Source organism: Seriola aureovittata, chromosome 2, assembly GCF_021018895.1.
Source record: "Seriola aureovittata isolate HTS-2021-v1 ecotype China chromosome 2, ASM2101889v1, whole genome shotgun sequence".
NCBI lineage: Eukaryota > Metazoa > Chordata > Actinopteri > Carangiformes > Carangidae > Seriola > Seriola aureovittata.
The window spans coordinates 6,047,980-6,072,688 of record NC_079365.1 but is presented as its reverse complement, the minus strand read 5'-3'; the positions used below and the strand labels follow the sequence as shown (position 1 = coordinate 6,072,688).

Sequence of the window (24,709 nt, the reverse complement as noted above, 5' to 3'; positions counted from 1 at the left end):
AGCCCGCTTCCTCCAAAGGATGCGGCCCCTGAATTGGAACACAGCTTTTATGTCTATTTGAAGATATTTAAAAATGAAGGACTGTTGGAACATTGCAGTTAATCGTGTCACTTTGAAATGGATTAAATAATATCAGAGCAAATTTTGACCAGTTGAATAGGAGTTAAACTTTTTGAAACATTTTAAATACTAGGGAGAGATTTCTGCACCTTGGACAAAAATAAAACTTCATCATCTGCAAAAAAAGAAATATGAGTGAGAAATAAGGAATATATGCTTATTGGTTTAACACTGCCAAGCACTGCCTTACTGTCTGGACTAGTGGTTCCACTGATAAAATAACAAAGGGGATAGCGGATCTCCCTGACTAAAGGTTCTTTAACTCCTATGGACAACATTTATTCTCACTTTTCAGTTTCTGAGAGGAAGAGCAGAGGCAGCTTCCAGAAAGCAAGAAAAGCAGCAGGATGAATTCTGCATGTCTGATTTTGCCATTAATGATGATGATGTGCTTCAAAGGCAGGAAAAGCACATCTTTATCCAGTGTCAGATCTAGCGTCAGCACTACCCAGTGACATCACAATCTTGCTCACTGCAGGTCAATTATCTACACTGGCTCAGAGAGTGTGATACTAAGCGAGTCCATGCAAAGGTTACACTAAAACAGTTACAACCAAAGGCAACACAATAAACAACGCAGTGTGGAAGTCAAGTGGGTTTAGCCATAAAATCAGCACATGGCTGAGTAGCATGCGAGCTGTGAGAGAGAGCAGGTGAGCACATGGGCCAGCTTTTATTGTGTGGAAAGCTCAGGTGAAGCACATCGACTGATGACCTGTCAACCAATTGCCTGCTGAGGTTGCCTAGGACAACCTTCAAGACAGTGTCACAATTCAATATCAGCACCTTCCTTCACACTCTTCTTCTAATTCGGTCATTTTTCTCACACACACACACACACACACACACACACACACACACACACACACACACACACACACACAGACAGACAGACAGACAGACAGACAGACAGACAGACAGACAGACAGACAGACAGACAGACAGACAGACAGACAGACAGACAGACAGACACACACACACAATGCATCTCATCCAATAAAAGATCATCAGCACCCTGAACCAAAAGTGTTCACACCCTGGGCTGACAGTAAAATGTCATTATTCTCCCTTGATTTTCCATAACTAGGTCAGAGTGCTTATTTGACCTAAAATTTGACTTCCACTGATTAAATTCACAAACTTTTCCTGCTCTCCCAGAATCTCAGAAGAAATTCCATGACCAGCCGCGAAATGTCCCTGAGTGAATGACGGCAGAGACGCATGGCGGAAGGATCTGTAACAGAGGAGCACATCTGATAGTTCTCATCTTGTCAGTCCGATTATGACGGCAACATGACCGCGAGGTTCTCCCTGCCAATTCTTACCTGCAGGCCCCTCAGGCCCTGCGCTCCTCTGTACCTGCCCAGTGGCTCTTTAGTTATAGACACTTACGAGTCAGGTGGAGGAGCTCCTTGAGAATACTCGCCGCCACACTGCCAGAGGCTTGTTCAAATATTTACCCCTGGATAACATTTCCTCTAAGGCCTTAACCTGTGCGCTGCCATTAATGGGTTTGTTTTACTAATTCCTATGACTGTTTGCTTTCGCAGCCACTTAAATGAAGTGCCTCAAAAATGGAGCATGCATTTCCATTTGCCTTATCCTGACAAATTAATTAGTGCGTGAAGTAATGCTGGGAGGAAACACACCCTCAGACACGCGCCAGCCTGAAAAACTGTATTACAGTTCATTAAGGAAAAGCTCTATTACTCATACATCCCTAATGCCTGCAAATAATAACTTTTATGAGTCGAGAGTTAAAATGATGAACAATAATAGTGAAATAATTGGCTTCCCCCCCCCTTCCTTACATTGAAATAAATAAACAGAGCCTCTTGTTATTAGGCTGTTTGGACAAGCATGATGTTGTAGGAGTTGTCAGAAAACACTAGAACAATTTCTGGCTTGAGATGAACATAAGAAATCTTATTATGACAGGAGGTATGAGAGGTATGAGAAAGAAGGTGAGGGAAAGAGCGAGTCAAAGCGCTGTTTCCCTGGCTCTCCTGATCAACTCATCTTCCTACTTAATGATGCGCAGAAATGCTAATCTGGAGATTAAAAGGCCTTTAATTTGCTGTCATTTACCAGCGTTAAAATCATCACAAGCTGGATAATCTTAGCCCTCACACATCCTGAGTGTGTTTACACTGCTGAGTTTCATCTGTCCGCAGGGACTTTTGATTTAAAGATTACTCTGGGCTTTGAGATATCAAAGTCAAGAGTCCCTTTTTAACTAATCCACATTTTGCTCCCCGAAGAGGTGGGAGTCGGGCCACTCTCTTGTTTAGCTGAAGGAATATTACTTTCAAACGTGCGCCACAGTATGCTCATGAACCACTTTCTCCAAACTCGGTGTCTGTCCAGCAGGCTGTTTTTTTTTGCTAGGCACTGAACCATGAAAGCATGCTGACTTTCAGGCTGTCTCAGAATCGACCTGCATCCCACTGCTTACAGGCAGACAGTAGACTCTGTCTGACTCCACACTCCAAAGCCTTATTTACATATAAATACACTGCTCAGAGGAAACCACAGGGTGGACAAAATCAATTAACACTAATTAGTGATGATCATGTGTTCACGGTGGAGTGAAATGAATCCACACAAAGAGGTTTGATTTAGTGGAAGATTCTAGTTTTAGCACAAAAACATCAAAGCCCACACAGAGTACAACCATGTGGCAGACACTGTGGGGTCACAACCAGTCTGCAGAGGTGAAAGATCACTGTGGTAATGTGTGTTTATGAGCCTCTGTGTGTGTGTGTGTGTGTGTGTGTGTGTTGCTGTTGGCCACACTCACCTGACTGGAAAATCTTAGTTGTGTCACAAATAGCCGCAGAGACCAATGCAAAGTGTCTGTAGAGTGGGTAGCACAAAACCCTCCGTGCAAACGACACCAGGACCTCCTGCAAGGAGCTGTACGTCTGCAAAAGAGAGAACATGATAGTCAGAAAGTTATCAAGCACAAAACCAGACCATGTTTTTTTTGTCAAGGAGACAAAGAAATGAAGAGGATCACTTAGACTGTGAAAACTGAAGCCGCTTTCACATATGAACTACGGACAATGCTGGAAGAGTCAGGTTCAGATGCAGCACATAAAGTCTCTGGTTATGTGCTGCATCTGAACCTGACTCCTCATTCATGTCAGACGCGTTCTAACCTACTAGAAATGGGTAGACCGTGCGGGAGAAATGGCAGCCACTTACTCGCTGTGAGTCTTCCGGACAGTGACCTTCTCTATTCAATTCAGTCTGAAGGGTAAAGTCCCTTTAATGTCTATTTAATGTGTTAACGGTTTGGTTCAACCATATATGTTTCAGCCCAGGAGTTTTCCCTCGCAGTCTGGCTCCCATTGGAGTGCATTGCAGTAGCTGGTGCTCTAATTACTCCTAACAACTCCTCAATTATAGAGCTGGCAAAATAGGGGCTCACAACTCTTAAACACCTCTGCAGCCCTGGCCGGTTAATTGCTGCTTCTCTTTAATCACTGCCTTCACTCTCAGATTTTCTCTGCACTAATGGACACACAGCCCGGAGACAGAAACAGAGATTTTTATCCCTTGTTTCTTCTTTTCTTTGTGGCTTGTTAAGGATGTGTTGCGAGCTTGTGAGTGCGTGTCATTGGGGATCATGCTCTCCCCTGGGCTTGTTTAGTAGGAGTGTAAATAAGGTCTGCTGCTGCAGGGGGGAAACTCACAGTCACACCAGTGCAGTTGACTGAGGACAAGTAAACATACAGCAGATGGAAAGGGGGGTGGGGGAGGGTGGGGGTAAGGTGGTGGTGGGGGGAGGAGAATGTTAAGCGAGGCAAGAGATACAGACAGTGAGAGAATAAAAGAGATAGCGCGGAGGGAGAATGGAGTGAGGAAGCGGAGCTGATATCAGCGGTGACACACAGACAGGCTGGCAGTCAAAGACAGAGAGGAATCCATTGTAGAGCAGAAAGTGAAGGATAGGAGAGGAGGAGGAGAAGGCGGAGGCAGGGAGCGGGGGGGGGGGGGGCTGTCAGTTAAGGAACTTCCTAACCTTACGATCCCATCTCAACTGTTTGGTAAACATGGCAATTAGGGTAGAACCTAATTAGGAAGTTCCTTAGTTCCTATCCTGACTTCCTGAAGACAGGAAACACATATCACACCAGTTTCCTAACTTACCAAAACCTTAAATAAACACTCATTTTAATGTGTCCTAAGTTTAATTTGTCCACCACTTAGCTAACTCATTTAATCAACATGGCTGCTTTTCTACTGATTTACACAACCAACGAAATGTAAACATGCAGAACTTAAGTAACTGAGAGGCTTAAGACAGACCCTAAAGATGCGTTGCAGTTTGATGACAAAATACTCGTTATTAGATACTGGCCATCTTAGCTCACTCTCTCTCTTTTATCTCCCAAGTCAGCGTTGTTGCAAATTTCCCAAAGAGAACATCTCTGGATTTTTATACAGATGTTACCAAAAGTGTCCATCGTTGTTTTTGTTCCATTTTTTGTACATTTCGATGAGAAATCTAAAACTAGTACCTCAGCCAAATGAGATGAGAAAAGTCAGTTGCTAGGTAACAGACATAAATGTTAGTCCAAATACTTTTGGATTAAGTATTTAGGATTTCTCAACCTGAGATAAGATAGGATGAAGTAAGATAAAATAGGATTCCTCAACTTAGTTAGGATTGGCTTTTCATTCTCTTCTTGAATTAAGACAGGAAGTTCCTGTAATATGGCGCCAGATTCCAAAATGTCCAAACCATCAGAACTGTATGCCTCCGAGCTTATCACTTCCTTTTATCGATGCCAGCATATTTTTTATTTATTATATGTATGTAAAATAGTCATTTCAAGTAAGGGTGGAAACACCAGCAACATGTCGCAACATCTGCCTACGCAACATGGGCTTAAATTCCAGGAACGAACGCTGCGTATCTGACATTCAACGCACCAGTATCACTGCTTCCTAACCGAGCAGCACAAGGGCAAATATCCCATGTTGTCATAACATTACATTAGCATCACATAGGCACTAATGTTACTCTGTCTACACAGAAAATTGATCAGGACTGATCAGGAATCATTGAGGCAGAATTGACAATAGCATTGGTATCAATAAAATCTTAGCAGTTCCCATCTGTACCGTCAATAGGAGCTTACAGCTCTGCTCACTGACTGTTACCATAGCAGGTGGAGACTGTTCTTTACTGTACTGTTACCATAGCAGGAAAACTATTCCCTCTCTAACTGTGGTCGAGGTCGGAGGAAAGCTACTTCACTGGCTTGTTTGTAATTAGCAATGAAATTAATCTTTGGTGATCATGTGTGCACACCCAACACCTGATGAGGACGCTGTGGGACACGTTCACCACATCTGTAGTGCAGTGTGAACTCTAATGAGTCCCTAAGATTAATGAAGGATCGCCTATTCAACTGCATCATCTGTCAAGGCAGATGTATGTGTTCATGCACAACTGTTGTCAGTGAAACAACTGGCAACAACAACCACAGACCCCTGAGCACAAAAATATAAATAATAGAAGTAAATAAAGCAGAGGTCTGTATTGAGCACCATGCATGGTCCATAGAAGGAGAAGTGGTGTCGTCTTTATTAACTGTTCACAAGTGTCATTTGAGGTTTTAGCTTGATTAATGGTCGTTCGTTAAAAGGGGTCACTGTGTTACTGATCTGAGCCTCCTCAAAAATGTCACTACACTTTGGGGCTGGCTTGGCTACAGTATAGAGTTGCAAAGAGGAAGCAGCTGTTTCTGGTGGCCCTAGTTCTAGAAATTAAGTCCCGTTAAATTTTCCAAAGGACTCACAGTTGGAGCACTTCTACAGCTCGGACAGGCCGAACACTCTCACGGTTAAGGTACAAACGTGTATATTTTGAGGTAGATAATAACTACAAAGTTGAAATAATTAAATCCTGTATTCCTATGTTAAGTAACACTGAGGATATCCTCGTTTGAGAAAATCAAAAACTGAAATATGAATACAGAGTGGGGGAAACACTTATGGAACCAACAACTCTATACCACAAGAACTGTGATTGGCTGCTTGTGTTTTCTCCTACAAGTCTCTGATGCCGTTAGACATTGTGAAAGTGAAGAAAGATTCAGTCGTCTGTTCCGATTCAGTGCCACACATCGAGCAAAGACATCCCTTCTAGAAACCTTCTGCTCACCTCAACTGTTGCTCTGTATCACCCTGAATGAATGAAGTAATCATGGCAATTACAAAGGGGGTAGCCTTCTAGTCAGCAATGAGACAAGGTGAAATGTTATACGAATATGTGTCAGTCACTGCAGGGATACCAGAACATGGCCCGATCATCTACAATTCATCCATCTAGTATTGAGGTTGGGAAATCAATCTGCAAAATCATTGATATCAAAATCTACGATGCATGTAAGTACGGTGGGCCTCGTGTTAGCCCCTTGCATCAAGCGTAAACCTGGCTTTACACAAGATGCATTCTGATGACAGCCATGTACTAACATTTATAGATCTACAAGTACTATGGATATATCTGGATACAAGATACAACTCTGACAGGGGCCTTTGTCAGCTTTACCTGCCCTAGTGTGGTGACAAGGGGCTTCCCCTTCCCAAGGAAATGCCCACATTACTTGAAAGGTATCGATTTCATCAATACTAATACTTATAGAGTGGAGAAATTTGAAAAAAAAAAAAAAACACCTGCAAAGGTTCTATATCACAAAAACGCTAAGAACCCCTGTGATCAATGATTTTGTGCATCAATGCCATTGATGCAATGACATTGTTCTCACGGTACAAGGCCCTGTTCCAAGAACCGACTTCAGTGAGTAATCTGGAAAACTTTGCTGAGTAAAAGACAAAATCTGGAACAAGAGCTGATGTAAAAAGACCTGTTCCAAGTGAGGTTTTACTCAGCAAGGTTGTCCAGATTACTCAGTAAAGATTACTCGTCTTCTTGGAACAGACCCCTTGTATCATCATTGATCTGTATTTATGTCTGTGAAGATTCTGAATGATCCAGGTCACGTTTATCCAAGAGTGGAATCAAGGGCAACTGGATCTGGTTTTAGATACCTGAAGACGTTTCACCTCTCATCCAAGTTTTACCTCAGAAGCTTGAGGAAGCCTGGAGAAGCCTCCTGGATGAGAGGTGAACTGAAGACTGCAGAATAAAATTGCGATCTTATCAGTTTGATAAACAGATCGGCGGTTAACAGATGCAACCACAGTTTCATACTTGTGCAGCATTCTTAAAGTCAAATAACGTAACACCGAGAACAACTGAATTGTGTTTTGTTTAGAAAAATTTTAATAAGTGGGGGGCCCCGGTGGCTCACCTGGGAGAGCACGTACCACGGAGCGTACCCTTTGCTGCATGCCACCCCCCCTCCCTCCCCGACTTTCCTGTCTCTCTCACTGCAACTGTTGAATTAAAGGCAAAAATGCCCCAAAAAATGATAACAAAAAAAGAAAAAGAATAATAACTGATAATAGAGAGCACAAAAGCAACTGAACAAATGTGTAATGAGCAGAGGCCAAACACAGTAACTGTGATTTGTCTGTCAAAGTGGTGTATTCTTTAAAGCACTTGCCCTAGATGCAGCCACCATCAGCCCAGAGAACAGACTTTTTTTAAATTTTCTCTCTACTGTGGACAGTTGAGATGTTAGACATCATTGTGGCACTCCTATTTCTAATGTCATTCACACACACGCTCAAGCGGTTGACTAGTGGCAGTATGTGAGCAGACAGGCCACACACACCGCCTATCACTTACTCTTTAAAACTGGGAACACCTGTTACCGCTATTGTATGCGTTCTGTGCCAAGTCCAACAATTGACAACTTCCTGTAGTTCACGTTACAGGCTCGTGTTAGTGCCATGGACAGAGCCTGGTCCTCAACTGTTCATTTCAGAGCAAGTATCATGATGGAGTCTGCAATGTGCCTTCAAACATTCATGCAACTTTCAAAGTACTTACACAGAGTGAAGCAATCTAATCACTTTACAACACATCCAAGCTATAATACGTCACTTTTTTTTTTCTGGCCGATGCTCGTTAACCGACCATTAATCGTTAACCGACAAGATTAAAATGTACTATTTAGAATGGAATACCAATACAACATTTTATTTTATTTTACTCCCATAAGAAGGGGTTTATTTTTACACGTGCAGAACCGGCATAATAGCCTTTATCTCCCATGTAGGAAAATATTTTACAACTTACAATAAATAGCAAATAATAACCAGACTTTCTAATGTATAAACAGTTTAACTAAACAAAAACACACATTGAATCCTCCAGTGCAGAAAGCAATGTAAGGAAAACCTCCTCCTCTTCCGCTCTCGGATAATTAATGATCAGCCAACAGGTGAACGAGACGTAATCTTGCAGTCGCATTTTTCAGACCTCAAAATAAAATACACAGGTCAGGTCTACCTCAGTCCTCAGCATTGTGGACAGCTTGTCCACTGGTTTTTGTTCAGAAATAGCAACATGTCGACCGGCTGTGGGGTTAATCTGGTGCGCAGTCTGTTAACTGTGAGACCTGCGGTGGAGAATACCCGCTCAGATGTTACCGATGTCCCAGGAATGCAGAGATAGCGCCTCGCTAGAGTGGCCAGCCTCAGGAAGCGCATGTGATTAGCTTGCCACCAGTCAAGAGGATTAGTATCCAATGAGGGGAGGGTTGTCTCTCATATATGTATACTTTTTAATTGTTTAACCGATAGTATTAAATCGGTCATAATTCTTATTGTCGATTAACGGTTAAACGGCTAATTATTAACATCCCTACATCACATAATACATTCCTACCAGCCAGCCAAAACAGCTGTGTTCAGTGGCTGCTGCTGAGCCACAAGGATAAAAGAGGAGACGAACTACTGTGTTTTGTTAAGATATTCTGTGCCACGTTCACACTCTCTGCGTTTGAAAGGTTCACAGTTCAGTGCACTCACAAATTGTTTACAAAGTTTGCCTCAAAGAAAACTGTAGAAAAAAATGACAAAGAAAGGGAGATAATATATTGTCCTTTGTTTTGTAGTTATAGAAAAAGGAAAACTTACACTTGCCAACACAAACCTAAAAGTCAAGGTGTCTGAAGAAAAGTCTGAAGGGGTCAAAACTCCAGCAACACAACAATATAAACTATACAACAAGTCTGCTGGAGTTCTCACACCTTCAGAATTACAATCTCCAAAAGTCTTAAGGCTGGTGCTAAAAAGGACAGATTTCAATTGCCGATATTCAGCTGTGGTCACACTGAAGATGAGTGTAAGACACATACAGTACAGATGCAGTGTGTTTGCCATTCAGCCATGAACTGTCTCTATATTTGTCTCCCTTCCAGACAAATAAGCATTATAACTTGTCCATTTGCTGGCTAGTTGAAACGAGGGATGGGAATGAATGAAACTTGGTCCTTTTTTCTATTTCAGAAGGTAATGTGTCGCACTCTGCTGAAATTTTAATTGACCAGAGGGGATAGAATAAGCAAAGCAAAGATGAAGCATGTTTGATAAGGATACTCCAGGTGCAGTTATATACTCAGGAATAGCAGAGCACCAAACTTTTCACAGCAGGGTGGTGAGAGGACCTGCCAACACATGTTCTAAATTCACATCTGTAACTTGATGGAAACCAGTCCCATCTGTTAATGAGCACCTGTCCTTTGTTTGCCACAGCCAGTTTAAAGGCAGGAGTGCTGAGGGCTGCTATGCACTAGCATTATAAAACCAGAGGCAACATTTAGAGGAGGCATGACTGCAGGATGAATGTTAAGATGGGAAACTGGGTAAACAGAAGTACTATGGGGGATGTTTACTAAAGATACTAGATGTTCCAAATGAGTTTGTCCTTATTTTTACTAAAGACCGCAACAAGGTTTAGCACCTGTAACTGAACAAAAGCAGCACTGCTGAAAATACAGTGTTTGGTCTCATGTAATATGTCCTTCCAAAATATGACAGAGGGGAATGGAAATTTATACAAACACCATCAGGACCTGATTTATCACTGCAGACAGACCAGTGGTGGCTGATGAAAAAACATTTTACATCTGAGAAAAGCAGGTTTAAAATCTGCAGCGGTGTTTTAGTGGACACTCACTGAGGGAGTGAGAGTGATGTGTGGAGAAACAGTGAGAGAGACAAAGTGAGCAAGAAACCAAATTGAAAGAGGCTTTTTAAAGTAACTTCACCAGAGCTCTGCTCAGCACCACAACACAAGACAAAAGAGCAGCAATGAAACAACTGTTTTTTTACAACTTTACTTTTCCATTTTCTGCAGCTGCCTCCTGTTTATTTTTCCTAACTTTTAATGGTTCACAGCAGCTCCAGTAACTAAGTAGGTTGTTATTCTTTTTTTAAGTCTTTTTTTCGTAGAGCTGACAACATCAGGCTTTTTAATATTTTCTTACACTGTCTTTTTCTTGTGGGGTGAATACACACACGCCGTTCTAGACGTGTGTCTTGTTTTAAACAAATTTAAGGTTGGTTTAAAAGAAGAAAAAAGTTCAGTGGCAGAAAACACTTTCTATTACTTTCCAGACAAGTCTCAAAACAGCACATCATCAGATCTAATTTACACAACTCAGATGAACTGCAGATGGGTTTGTTTACATCTGTAATCTTAGTAAATACTCTGCTAAATTGAAAAAATTCAGCGACACTACATTTTGTGCCCTTGATGCAGATTTGCAACAGGCTTAGTAAAACTTCATCAAATGTCATGAATTAAGGCAAAGAAATGGGTACTCTAATGACATCTATCCAGGAACTGCAGATGAGAATGGGCCAGGCACATTTACAGTAATGTTTGATCATGTGCTTTGTTCCTAATAAACAATATGATTATGTGAAAGAAAATCATTCACTGCTGCACGCCTTGTTTCCTTGTGCATCAACTAACTCACCTCCAGCCAGCAGAGAGTCCCGCTGAGTTTCCTGATTGTCCACGGTGACTCCACCTGCAGGGAGGGAGGAAACCGCTCATCACCGCAGCAACAACAGTCAAGACATACAAGAAGAACATGCGGCACAACAAATTTTGCTTGGACAAAAGCATGGGGAGCAGCTGCTCAGATTTCTGATCTTGATATGAAACAAGTTTTAAATAAAGTGGTCAACTTGTTCTGGAAAACAAAATGCTCACATTAGATAGATTTTTTTGGCTTTAATTCAACATCTTGTTGTATGAAATATCTCTAGTATTTGATTCCCACATGCTACGAGGCGTCTTTAACAATGAATCAGCCTCGATCACCTTGCCTCTCTACAGCTACCTCAGAGGAGTGACACAAAGAGGCCTGGACTGAGCTCTCGGATCTGCCGGTAATCTCTTAAGGCTCTGAATGAAATGGAAGGGGGTCTAAAGGATTTGAGGATCGAGGGCTTTGTCATCCAAGTCTAAGTGCTGCTGAGGAGGAGTTGCCCCTTCACACATACACACACACTCACTCACTTACATTGTGCTCTCCCTCTGTCGAGCGCATTTCGTAGGAATAAGCCAGCAGGACGTCCACGAGGCTGAGCCACGCATGGTGACGGGACGTCTTGTCCAGCAGGTAGGAGCGGTTGGTGAACTTTCTCAGCTGCTCCTTCTCGTCGTCGGTGAACGACACAGCTGCACGAGAGCGAGGATTTTACAGTTAGACGTGTCATTTCAAGTCACCGCAAGGCTGTGGTGTATTTTTGAAAAGGACACAAATGTGAAAAAGGAACCAGCAGTGGGTGTGAGAAGCAGTGGTGGTGGTTAGGTGGTTGCTTACACTCCTTTTTACACGTACATTTCTGAGGGAGCGTATGACTCTACAAACTCTCTGCACCACCAGACCACTGTCATTTGAACACGCTTTTCAGCCGCAAGGTACAAACACAAATAAATGATTTTCCCACTAAAATCATACTGAAACCATCATGTGTCAAGATAATAGGTACAACATCTCATTATAACACTGATGGGATAAAAGCGGCTTAATAAAGTGGGTTTAGTATTTTAAGTCTTTAAGATTACGTCCACACTAAGCTGTCTGAATCTGAAAATGCATAATTTTCTCTCTCCGTGTTGTTGTCTCTTAGTTGGACAGAGAAAACAGAGATTTTTAAAGTGCGATTAAATGCTGAAGATTGAGATCCTGGTATTTCCCGCACATTCTAGCCAAATTTTGCTCCTGTTCCCTGGGAAAAGTACATACAGGAGGCTGGGATTTCAAGCATGTGTGTGCTTGTGTTTCTGGGTGCGCCTGTGTGTTTGTGTACTAAAGGCTATCATGCATAATGAAATTAAGATGCCAAAGACTTTTTCAGTACGATCCATATATCAATATCTGGGAATGAGCCAATCACCCTAGAAGGATAAGCGGTATGGATAATAGTGCAGAGCGGTGTTCAGCGAGTGGACATCAAGCACAGGTGGCAGCCTTAACATTACGACTAAACCCAGAGGAACTATTCTCCTCCTCCTTAAAACGGCAGAATCGACGCACTGACACAGCAGCTGCATGAAATGAAGTTTCCACTGCCTCACAACACAGCGCCAGGTCAGCAGTAAGACAGTCATACAACGTTTGGTTGATAATGAAGCACTGACTATAACCTGTTAAATAACTAGGTGAAGGGCTCTCTCTCTTTCTCTCTCCCTCTCTATCGCTCTGAATGATGGTAACCAAAAGTCACGTGATTGTTTTCTGCTTACAACTCTTCACTTTTTGGACTGCTCATTATCAATGGATGATTATCATTATTATTGTAGGCCATTATTCAAGGCACAGCAGCGACGCTGGGAGTGTGGACACATGCCTGCGAGTCGCAGCACAGCAGAGGTTCAGTGAGGTAGCCGTCATGCACAGGTGGGCTCAGCGGTGTGGCACTATTTTTAGCTGCTTTGCCTTTGCTGGCTTCTTGAAATTGGACATGTTCAGTGAGGTGATGCTGTTTTAAGTGTCTGATTACGTTCGTTGTTCAAAATGTTTTTTGCGGTTGTTCTTCCACAGCTCGACTTGACCTGACAGGTATTTACAAATTATGAGCTTCAACGTGACGACATGTTGTGTGTGTCCGTGATGCTGTGTGCGTGACATGAAACGTCACGCGGTGCATGAGTGTAAATGTGACTGACACAGAATCTGATATATCTGAGACTGATCGGCCAATCGAGCTGAAAACCAGCCGATTCCAATCGCCAGCCAATCGACTGGTGCGTCTCTAATTCCTATAACCACTTTTGTCTTTTAAAGCTGGCAATTTCAGGAGTATGAGTAGTAGAAGTATTTGAGTATTCGACTCAAATATAGTGCATAATACAGTTGCTCCCCAATATAGTGTTTCATATAATGAAAGAATAACATCAGAATAAGTATTAGTGTTAAAGTACTGACTGGTTTTATGATTAATTATACATAGCCTTGTATTTAAAATCCTGGAAAATAAGGGATATTTCCAGAGAAGCAATCATTTTAAAATCACAGGGAATCTGTGGACCCTAGTGTAGGGATATATATCTCACCAGATGTTCCCTCTGATGTACGGTTGTGTGTGTGTGTGTGTGTGTGTGTGTATGGTTGTGGACCAAAAGGAAAAAGAAGAAGAGACTTGGCCATTTTCCTGTTGTTCAGGTGTTTTCCACTCTTGGCCAATGAGCTGTTATTCTAGAGCAGTTGGGAACAAAGTGCTTTGTCACAGGGCACCTGACTCAGGTTGATAAGCAGCAGAAGCAAAACAGGCCAAACACTCCTACATTAAACCAGCAGAAATCAGTAAATCTGATCCCATTTGTATGCGTTTGACAGCTGAACAGCTCTGCATTGAGAAAATACCGAGCTCTATCACATGAAAATATCTCAAAACCTCTGCTTCCCTGCTCTTTGCAAATTCACTAACTCCAGCCTTTTGAAAGAGACATCTGCTTAATGAGGATCTGTGGCAGGCCTAATGGGGCAACACAAACAGACTTCAATCCCATTTAAGCTATCTGCATCGTTCAGTATTGAAAGGCGCGCTGAATGTCTGCAGGAACACGCTGTAACTCAACTGATTTTTTCTTTCTCCCAGCAGCTTATAAAACAGCTGAAAGCAATTCCTCTCTCTGCATGAGGAGCGGAGAGTCCCTGCACTGAGCCCCTGATGAGCGAGACGCACTGGTGTGTACTGGCTGAAGAGAGTACACAAATACACAAACTCACACACACAGGCACACTTGATATATATATATACATATATATATATATATATATATATATATATATATATATATATATATATATACACACACACACACACACACACACACACACACACACACACACACGCAGCGTTTCAGAATGATCTCTCTGGCTGCAGTGGGAACTTGGCTCTGCTGGGAGGGAGATTCCCGCTGCATTACGTCAGTTTTTTTGCTCCCTGCAGATGCTACCTGAGTCCCGTGTCGGTGCAGCTGCAGCGGGAGAGCACGGCTGAGCAGAACACACACAGACAGACGCACACGCACACAAACCCGCGCGCCCACATCTGTCTGCACACACTCTTCTTCAAAGACACACACACTGAGGGAAGGGATGAAAGTGTCATTAAAAAAAGCACAGATGTAACGCACAAACTTGCAGAGTCACAAGCAACACACACACACACACAAGTGCGCGCACATACACACACACACAGCACACGAATGCATGGACGCACAGGCATTTGAAGAATAAAATGTAGAATACAAATGTTGAACTGAAGCAAACGTATTTATAGCTCATCATTCACACAAAAACGATCCAGTAGATTAAAGTTCTTCTGCTCTGAAGAGAAATGCTGCACAACTCAATTAAAAACTAAATAACTAAATGCAAATTGTAAACAGAGAGCTCTCACTCACCCTCTTCCAAGGTATACACAGCGGCCTAATGATGCTGATATATTTTCTATTAACTCTGCAGCCAAAGTGGTGAAGTGAGGTGAGCAGACCTGATAGATTTACCCAGCGCAGCGTTCATTCATCTCCACTATGGAGCCAATCAATTCTGGCCAGCATTAGCACGCAGTGTATGAGGGCTTCTCCTGATTGCAAATTAATTTCCGACCTAATTCCACCAGTTGGAAAGGCAGCCTGGCTCGTCGCTGCTCTCTACAGGTCCAGATGGCCTGATGGCATGGAGTAAATATGCTTCGTAAAAATACTGCTGAGGGTTGGAAAACGCTCCCAGAAATTCACCAATGCAAGGGGTCAACATGTGACCTTGGCATGGCAGATATGGTTAATTTTGTGTGTGCACATGCTGTGATCGTGTCAAGTTGAAATCAGAGGGATATTTAATGATACAGTCTGCTCAAAGTGTAAACTTTGGGTGGCGTATCAGGAGCCTGAAACAACAACAGAAGACGATCTTGGTCAAAAGGTCAGATTTCTAAACTCAGCCGTAACAAAGTGCAGCAGGTAAAGAGGCCGAGCTGTCAGGAGCATTTAGCCTGAGCCGGTGTGCGAATTCAGGCCTCCAGTGGGCAGCTGTGGCCTGTCAGCGTGCTGGCCCTGACACTGGGGAGCACAAAGGGGGCCAGTTTCTACTTCATTAGCACTTGTGACCACATCCATCTGTCACTTGACATATATATCAGACTTAGCAGAAGTGAAGGAGGGAGGGATGGGGTGGGGGGGTCTAGAAACCCACATGGAAGAGTTGTAGTTCTCCATTTGAAATATATTACAGTTAAAATCACAAGCATGCTTTCAAAGTTTTGATGGCAAGCTGCTTAAATCTCCTGACCGACGCCATTCTTCACACTCAGCTGAGGCTAATGCTATTCCACCTGTCAATCAAGCCATTAAGTTTAATTTGGCCCATTTATCTACGCCTGGGCTCCTGACTGCGGCACTCTGTGTTAGAATGCAGAATGAGGCGAGGGAGCCGGCGGGGCTACAGGGAACCGTAATGTTCTTGGTAGGCTAACCTCAGACTGCGGCTAATGGCCTCTGCATTGCTGACTGATGGCTGCTCGTCAGCGATCAGGCCCTGGCGCTGGTCGGAAAACACGGCCGGCATCGCTCCCCTCCTGTGATAATGCTATCTGTTTAATCTAAATCCTCCCTCAAGCGTGCAGCACCCATGTACTACACATATGGCTGTGAGCCCCGCGCCTGCTTAAACAGTGGAAGTGCTGGAATTAGCAGGTTGTTAGAGGTGCTGGGGTGGCACAATTAAATAGTATCTCGCAGTGCTGAGGCTTCACGAGCTACCGCGCCTGTACAAGGGGCTGAACTGAACATGAAGCTGCGAGGCTCCAGCCAACAAGCAGCACGTCTGATTCCAAGTGCACGAGTTGCTGATTTGAAACAGATTTGCAAAAAGAAAACCTACATTTTTGTAAAAAATTATTGTAAATGCAAGAGGGTAGAAATCCTGCCGCTTTTTTTTTTTTTTTTGAGTTGTTTGAGCAGTAACATTCTAAGTCAGCTGTTGTTGGTTGTTTAAATTGGTCAACAGGCACCACAGAGATGTAGTGATTAGGGCAGGTTCAAGTTCAATCTCTCATAATGGCAAGTGTCTTTCCTGTTGAGGAGCCCTGAGGCTGTTTGGCAGAGAGTGCAGCTCGGGCCGACTGGCTGAGCTCTGACCTTCCTCTGGAGCGGGGCAGCAGAAAGACTCATGTGTCCTTTGGGGATTAATATACTGTCAGAGAACAATGTCTGTGCCTGGCAGACATGCAGCCCGGCCAACACATTCCTGTTTGGATCTCTGCATATACAGTTGATCTATTCATTATTCTATTAGTGGAAGTTTTGGAATGGTGTACTGGGAATAATAAATTAGTCATCAAGAGTGTTTTAATCTGGTCAAATCAAACACAACGCACGATTTCCCTCTCAATTTTTGCAACTTCATGCCACCTTCTGGTAGCGATCAGTCACTACTTTGTTTGTTACTTTTAATTTGCTTGAAAACATCATGTGATATGTGATAAGATACATGGAAGATTTCTTTTAATCATTGAGCACAAAAGGTGCAAAGTGAGTTTGACAAACCACACACTTCAAATGTAACAACTCCCACACACTCTACCAATGTTTGCTGTGCAAACACACACTACTCCATACACCCTACAGCTCAGGGCTTCTCCATCAGTGCTGGACTTAAGTATAGTTTTGAGGTATTTGTTCTGGGGTAGAGTATTTCTATTTAATGCTACTTTATAATTCTACTCCTCTACATCTCAGAGGGAAATATTGTATTTTAACTCCATTCCATTTATTCGACAGCTTCAGGTAATACTGACTTTCCACATTAAGATTTTATATTAAAGAGGTATATGAGACACTTGTAAGATAGAACGATTTAATCAGCAGTTTCCAACCTTTTTGACATTATAACAGTGTCCAGTTGAGGCCCTTGTCACAGATGTCTACGACTTATTAGCAGGTCCATTAAAGATTGATTGTCCCTCTAAACCCCCCCAAAAGATCTAATGATCCAATATTTCACAACAAAGTCTAGGATTAGAGATAGGTCGAAACACTGACCGTGGATCTGTGCTGCAAAACTTTGTTTTTTTCTACTTTTCTATTAAATCAATTATCTCAGGAGCTGTCAGGTTTAACCTCTGACTCTTTGGCACGCCCTGACCCCTGGGTTGGGGCCAATAGACTAATGTATCAAGTGTCATATAAAGTAGTAAAAGCTAGCTCTAGCTCTGCTAGCTACAACAGTACAACGCTGCTTATAACTGGATGCATCAGTAATAACACTCTAATAATTTTATGCATGACTTTTTTAAGGCGCCAAACCCGAGACTGATTCCAGAAACACAAGTCAGGTGAAACAGTCTACAGATCACAGATTATGACAGGAAAACGTGAACTCACCAGCTTCTCCCTCCTGCTCTGTGGAAGGACTCAGCTTTGTCCACCACGGTCTGAACTTCAACAGTCCCTTTACTTCATCATCCTCAAACAAATCAGCCCTGCAATGTGACATGGATGTTAGCTGAAAAAAGCAGCCCAGAAAAAAAAAAAAAAAAGCTAGATTCAACAGTGTTAGAGGTTTTTTCTTTGATAAACTCACAGGTAGTGATCAGGTGAAAAGGAAGCTGCCTCTGCTTCCAGCCTCGCCTGTCTCCTCTCTGCTGCTGTTGTTCCTTCTGGGTTCATGATATCGATCACATCACTGAGTTCCTCCTGTCAGGACAGCATTGTGGTGTCATATAAACTTTATTTGTTCTTTGTCTAATCACATTCATAAAGGAAGTGAGTATTTCAGAGATAAGGGAAGAATCTTAATCCATGGCTCTTACCTGTAATCGGGCAAACACTCCAGACCTCTGATTCCCGAAGCCGTATTTCTGCAGAGCTCTCAGCTCCTCCTCAGAGCTCTCCATGTACATCTCCTGCTCAACCTGCCAGTCAAATTCTTCCTCATCGTCCTCCTCGTCATCTCCTGCACTTTCACTGCATCCTTATGAAATGTTAAGAAGTTATGGTTGGTTCTAGATAAACACTGCGCCCTCCCATGTTAATTTGCCTTTATCCATATACTCCAAATGATTGACTTTCAGTTAAACCCATGTATAGAATTGACGTACCTGCGCTTAAATCCTCTACCAGTGGTTTTGCTGAACGGGAGCCTTTTGGAGCGAGGAGACTTGTCAGCATCTGGAGTCCTTCAAAGTGCTCCCCAGCTGTCTCCTTAGGGACCCGAAGAGTGAAAAGACCTACAGCAATAATAATAATAATAATAATATTAATAATATTAATAACTTGGATTTTTATAGCGCCTTTCAAGGTACCCAAGGTTGCTTTACAGGGAAAGAAACACATACTTTGACATCTTTTTATCACACAGAATTTAATTTAATGCTAATTTCTTGATCATATCAGGCAAAAAATATGCAGGTATGGAAAACCAGTAGGGACAATGTTGCCATGAATTATTAATCACATTTTTCAGTACTTCTCGGCAGAATATAACAATAACTCCTCATAATTAATTAAATTAATGTGACCTTGACCTAGATAAGCGGATGTATTAACCAATTAAAAATGATTAATGACGATTTTGCTTAAATCAACACTTCCCATTATGAGACGATGAACTTCGCAGCTACTGTGTCTGGTAGTGGCGACAGTGTTTGCTGCAGGTCTGATGTTGCCGAATGAAACTCCACAGAAAAGGACTGAACAGCCTCCTGCGGCACAATCCACTGTCACAATCGCATTTTCAGTATAAAGGAGTGTGACATCTCCCTACAGCCCACAATTACATACAAAAACATGTGATAACTAACATGACTGCCAACTGCTTTAGACTTTTAAGAAATTTAAGATTTTTTTTTTCTAACTTTAAACAGAGGTGTGAGTAAGTCACACACGTGCAAGTCACAAGCAAGTCTCAAGTCTTAACCTTCAAGTCTCAAGCAAGTCCTAAGGAGGTCACAAGTTATATGAAATTCTGATGATCAATCCCAGTTTCCACATTTAAATTGGCTGAACACAGAGGTCAGGAAAAAAATTACTCAACTGATTTGCACCAAACGTGGTGGAGGGACTGGTCATGAGTCAGGGAAGAACCCATTAAATCTTGGTGCAGATCTGGTTAAAGGCACGGATCCAGGAATTTTTCACTTGCTTTAATGTGTACGATTGTTTGGCCTTGGCGGAGGTATGCGCTCTACTGAATGCCAATGTAGTTATTGCTATTACAAAACATCTCAATGTGGAGCCTGGATGGTGATCTGTTCTCTTTTCTCTTGCAATCCAAATGTTATTATTTTTGGATCAGACCCATAGCTGCCTTTGGCGTTGGCATCACCCAATCATGTTTCAAAAACAAAACGTAACTTATCAATATCTTGGAAAATGCAAATATTTAATTAAAAAAACCTGTATCAAGTCTAAGTCTAAGTCATGAATACCAAGTCAAAGTCAAGTCTTTTATCAGTGTTGGTCAAGCATGTCACCTTTTAAGGTCTTCTTTTGAGGAAACTAAACCCAGTGCTTTTTAAAACTTTGACCTTGGATCTGCAGATATGATGTTCTTGTCTCAAAACTATTAAGTGACTGACTATAAAACAGTCATTGTTTTTTGAATCTTGATAAATGATTGATAATCTATTACTTACAAAAAAAGGTGATTTACAGTTTCTCAAATGAGGGTATTACACTGTAAACTGAGTAAAACGAATCTGTGTGTCTAGTGATGAGAAAACAAGCCATTTTTAAACATTACATTCGGCTCTGGTAAATGGAGATCAGATTTTTATTTAATTTATTATTGATCATTTATACTAGAAAATGTATTATATTTATAATACAGACATAAATGGGATACAAAAAAGGCACTAACTATTTTTCTGATATTTGTTTTCATAGAAAATATTAATAACTTTCTCCTTAAAAAATTGTTTAAATCAAAGAAATGAATAAATCCTCGCTTTAAAATGAAATGTGACGTGATGAAGTCAAATATCTCATCCGCAGGTTTCACAACATGTGAGGGAGGAGAAGATGAGAAATACATAACAGACTATGAAGCCCCCTGACTGATCACAGACTTTCCTTACCTACTCATTTAAATCCTAGAGAAAAAAAAGACAGTGTTGATTGATCGGTCACACATTTGAATTTGAAAGTGAGTATCTCTTTATAACAAGCAGCAGCAGATAAATCAGGCCACCTGCACATGCAATACTTCAAAATGAAGTAGTTGCTTTGCAAACTGCTATTAAGACTGAACAGATGAATAAGAATGATTTGCCTTCACCACATAGATAATATGATGGTCGCCTAAAGACCTCATAAAATTTCAATGCACCCAAGTGTTAAAGCTTACAAGCACTTTACGATAGAAGCTGATTAATTGCTCGAGTTGCAGGCCTTGCAGAGTGGAGAGCCTGAAAGAGGGATCTTAATGATTGCTCATTATAAGTCTAAACAAGGACACTCATTAGCAGAGCTTTATTAGCAGATGTTACAGGCTTATTTAGACACAGCGTGTTAACCGGGGCCATGCTGACAGACGGGCAACGAGGTGTCAGAGTCCATAAGGCAGACGTCTCCATAAAGACAACTTCAATACAACTGATTATGTGCAACGGAAAGTCAAGGACAGATCACAGTGACAGAGAGTAGTGTATAGACAATAGTGAACATCATGCCAATAGTCATTATCATGTTTCATTTGCTTGTTATATATCTAAAGAAAATCCTGTGTGAGCTCCCTGTCACTGTGAAAGGAGATACTACAGGCAGTCTGCAGGCTGTAATCATTATAATCTTACTGATGGTTCCAGTGGCCCTTTCAATGATATGAAATAACATGATCAGTAGGTTAATTTACCCTGGCGGATTGACTCAAGTGCAAACTAAAGAGACCCTGGGGATCAATCACTGACTGCAATTAGGAACAATGCTTCAGGGTCTTGCAATAGCTGGTCACCAACACCATGCAAAGCAAGCACAGCCATATGCTATGGAGATTTGCTCTACGACAATGTCAATCATTTTCACACAATATTTACAGCTTGTTTCCATAGAAATGGTCACGGTTGGTTTGCAAACGCTTTAAAATGTGACACTTGTTTTTTTACAAACGTGCACACATGTACACGTCCTTCTTTAAAAAATAACACACCACATGCAGATCACACACCTGCACTCTTGTAGGCCACATTCAAACACACACACACACATACACACACAGCCCTGAGTCCTCACACTAATGAAAAGTGCAGAGACCTCCTCATCATGACATCATCAATAGCTCAGTGAGCTTGGTGGTGGCTCTCAAGAAGGAACCATCAAGTTCAATATTTACAAAAGGCACAGTTAATTTATACTTGTTTATTTATATCTTTTTTGAAAGCATCACCAATTTGGGGAGCTCCAGTTCAGTTCTGGTCAGAGACCTTTGTTGGAGGTCATACACGCTCTCTCTCCCTTTGTGTCTATATCTTCACTTTCAAACTAAGAGAGCTGAAAATGCCAAAAAAAAAGTTACACAATTAACCACCATCTGCAGTCTCCACTCATAAAATTGTTTACGTACTTTAAATAAACAGAACGGAGAGTTAACAGCCCTGTTCCGCATTTCTGTGGGGTGTATAACTCAGCATGTTGACATAGCATTTGTAAAAACTTAAAAATAAGATCCTGGGAAACTATTATTTTCCTCTGCTGAGAGAAAGGTCAGCAAATTCAGACAAAGAAAAAAAAACAACTGTTATTCTATTTTATTTTTTATATAACAAACATATCCAGGAAAAACAGCATTTCCCTGTTACTGAATCATTATGTCGACTAACACAAAAAAGCTGACTGGTGAAAGAGATCAGATCCTCCAGTATGATTCATAAATTGCTAGCTTGCCTCTGAGAGTATCTCTAATATCTCAGTTTTGGATGATGTTGTTAATTTGTGGACGATAATCTAACTTTGGATTGCTACACAAAAGCCACAATATTGCAAATTTGGGCTCCCTTCAGTGCAACAACTGTTAGCACCTTTAACGTAATACATCACCATGAAACCAGTATAAGTCGTGCTGTATTACCATCATTGTACATGTTGACATCATCATATAATCATGTGACCTACCTTTATCAATGTCAAATTTGGCTTTTTCTCTCCCATCCTCCACTATTCTTCCAGGAAGAGTTAATCTGGAAATGATATATATACACAGATGGATGGTGATAAATATTAAAAGCAAAGACAAACACCTCATTTGTTTGATCCTGTCAAGTGTCAAGGTCAGAAAATAAAGGCTTCAAATTCAAGTGCAAGATAGATGGTGCTACTTAATAAACCCATGAAGTAACTGCTTTAATCACCCCCTCATTCATCCAAATTAGATTAAACACAGATATACACTAACATCAGTTCATGTGTATTAGTCAACTCACCTAAGAAAGTAGGGTTTGGCATAGAACTTGAAATCTGTTCCATCAATGAAGAGGTCAAACTCTGACGTTCTGGTGTAGGGCACACGGATGCTGAGGATCAGGTAGTTGGAATCTTGGCTCAGGTCAAAGGCAGGAGTTATCATTATGAATATGATGTTGTACAGACCTGTAATGTCAAAGATGGGAAGAATCTTACATTTCACTTTGTCTGTATAGGATAACAATACACAGCAGTTTACTAGGTTGTTATTATGAATCAAGGCCCAGCTGACTATAGCATGCCACCTTGTGGCTGACTCTATTAAATGTTGTTGTCATTGATCACGTGTGTCCAGGAGCAGCAGCCCACATGTGCCACACTGATGGTGACAACTGTAAACAAAGCTCGTGTCACACATAACGACTCGTTTCCTACTGCGGCAAGTCATAAAAAGTGTCTGTACTTTGGCTTGAATTAGCTTGAAACGTCCCAGGGTCCTCCCTTGTTTACAAAAATCTTCATACTAATGTCCACCGAAAAATTTGAGCATTTAAAAAGGTCTCGCTTACAGACAAACGTGTGTATTTCTTAGAACATTACTTAACCTGTTTTACTAATTATAAAGGCATGTGATTGTCTACGGCATAATCCTAATCTTCCAAATCGCAATTAAAGTCATAAAATATTCGCTTTCATCAACGTACAGCAATCTTGTGTGGCTATTTCAGTGAAGTTATGAACTTAAACGCATAAAAATCCTCCAGGTCTAAATTTGGTGTAAAACAAGGTTATTAATTGGTGTATAAGCGTTCAGATTTTAACCACACAACCTAAAAATGAAACGACATTATGTGGTATTCTATGAGGCGAACACATCTGTCTATAAGATATATGTCACGCGGATTAAGTGGATTCTTTAAAGTTTGGTAGTATGGATAGCTCGCTACTAGCCTATAAACTAAGCTAACACAAGATTGGTCTCCTCGTGTGTTTCGGGTAACATAGCACAACAGAACTGCTAGCTAACAGATACTACTCACCGCTACTTAACGCTACTTTTGTCACTGAATACAGTTGAAACTGGCTATTTAGATAATCTCGTTGACTGTAAAGGAAACGACACATTTAGAATACAGTTAACAAGAATACTCACACACCAGGAAAACTGAGTTCTGCCAACTAGCCACACTGTCAGCTCTGAAATGTAGCGTCCATGTTTTACCGTAGTACAGTGGCAAAACGGGCAGTAAAATTTTCTGTGAAAATTCACTTTGCTATGACATTCAGGTTTATGGACAATATAAATATGGAAATTCCAGCAGGAGTCGATGATATGATACGATACGATATGATACGATATGATATGATATGATATGATATGATATGATATGATATGATATGATGGCATTTTGCTTTAAAAATAATTTAAATTATTAATTAAGTAGCTAATAAACTAATTACTGATTAATTGATTTGTCCATTGATCATTCAACTAATTTCAACTCTAATATAAAAGTAAAGCTAAATCAGGAGTGAGTCTAGAAATGTATATATACTATGATTGAAACACACGTATAAAATGCAGTACACATGGCGAGATTGACCTAACCTAGGCCCTATCAACCCCTTTCCTTCACACCCTTTGTACAAGTGTGTACAGTTTTTCTAAGTGGCAAACACATAAATTCAAGAATATGCATCATGTAAGCACAAAACAGAAATGATGATGTTTTTCAA

The 24,709-nt window shown here is 41.3% G+C and overlaps 1 protein-coding gene across 4 annotated transcripts in view; it reads right to left on the bottom strand.

The window, feature by feature from the left end:
• Positions 1–24,709, bottom strand: part of shq1 (SHQ1, H/ACA ribonucleoprotein assembly factor) — a 40,333-nt gene that overhangs the window by 14,458 nt on the left and 1,166 nt on the right. Inside the window, exons 1-10 of one of the 4 annotated variants that reach the window (XM_056401742.1) lie at positions 24,126–24,190; positions 22,993–23,158; positions 22,685–22,749; positions 18,676–18,804; positions 18,388–18,548; positions 18,159–18,271; positions 17,960–18,057; positions 11,586–11,743; positions 11,034–11,087; positions 2,921–3,044 (exon numbers count right to left, since the gene is read on the bottom strand). In XM_056401742.1, coding sequence (XP_056257717.1) covers positions 2,921–3,044; positions 11,034–11,087; positions 11,586–11,743; positions 17,960–18,057; positions 18,159–18,271; positions 18,388–18,548; positions 18,676–18,804; positions 22,685–22,749; positions 22,993–23,135 — 1,045 coding nt within the window. In that variant the 5' untranslated portion in view covers positions 23,136–23,158; positions 24,126–24,190. Of the gene's footprint in view, positions 1–2,920; positions 3,045–11,033; positions 11,088–11,585; positions 11,744–17,959; positions 18,058–18,158; positions 18,272–18,387; positions 18,549–18,675; positions 18,805–22,684; positions 22,750–22,992; positions 23,159–24,012; positions 24,073–24,125; positions 24,191–24,709 lie in introns of those variants that run through there. The other 3 variants (XM_056401733.1, XM_056401749.1, XM_056401723.1) reach the window with 3 other exon arrangements.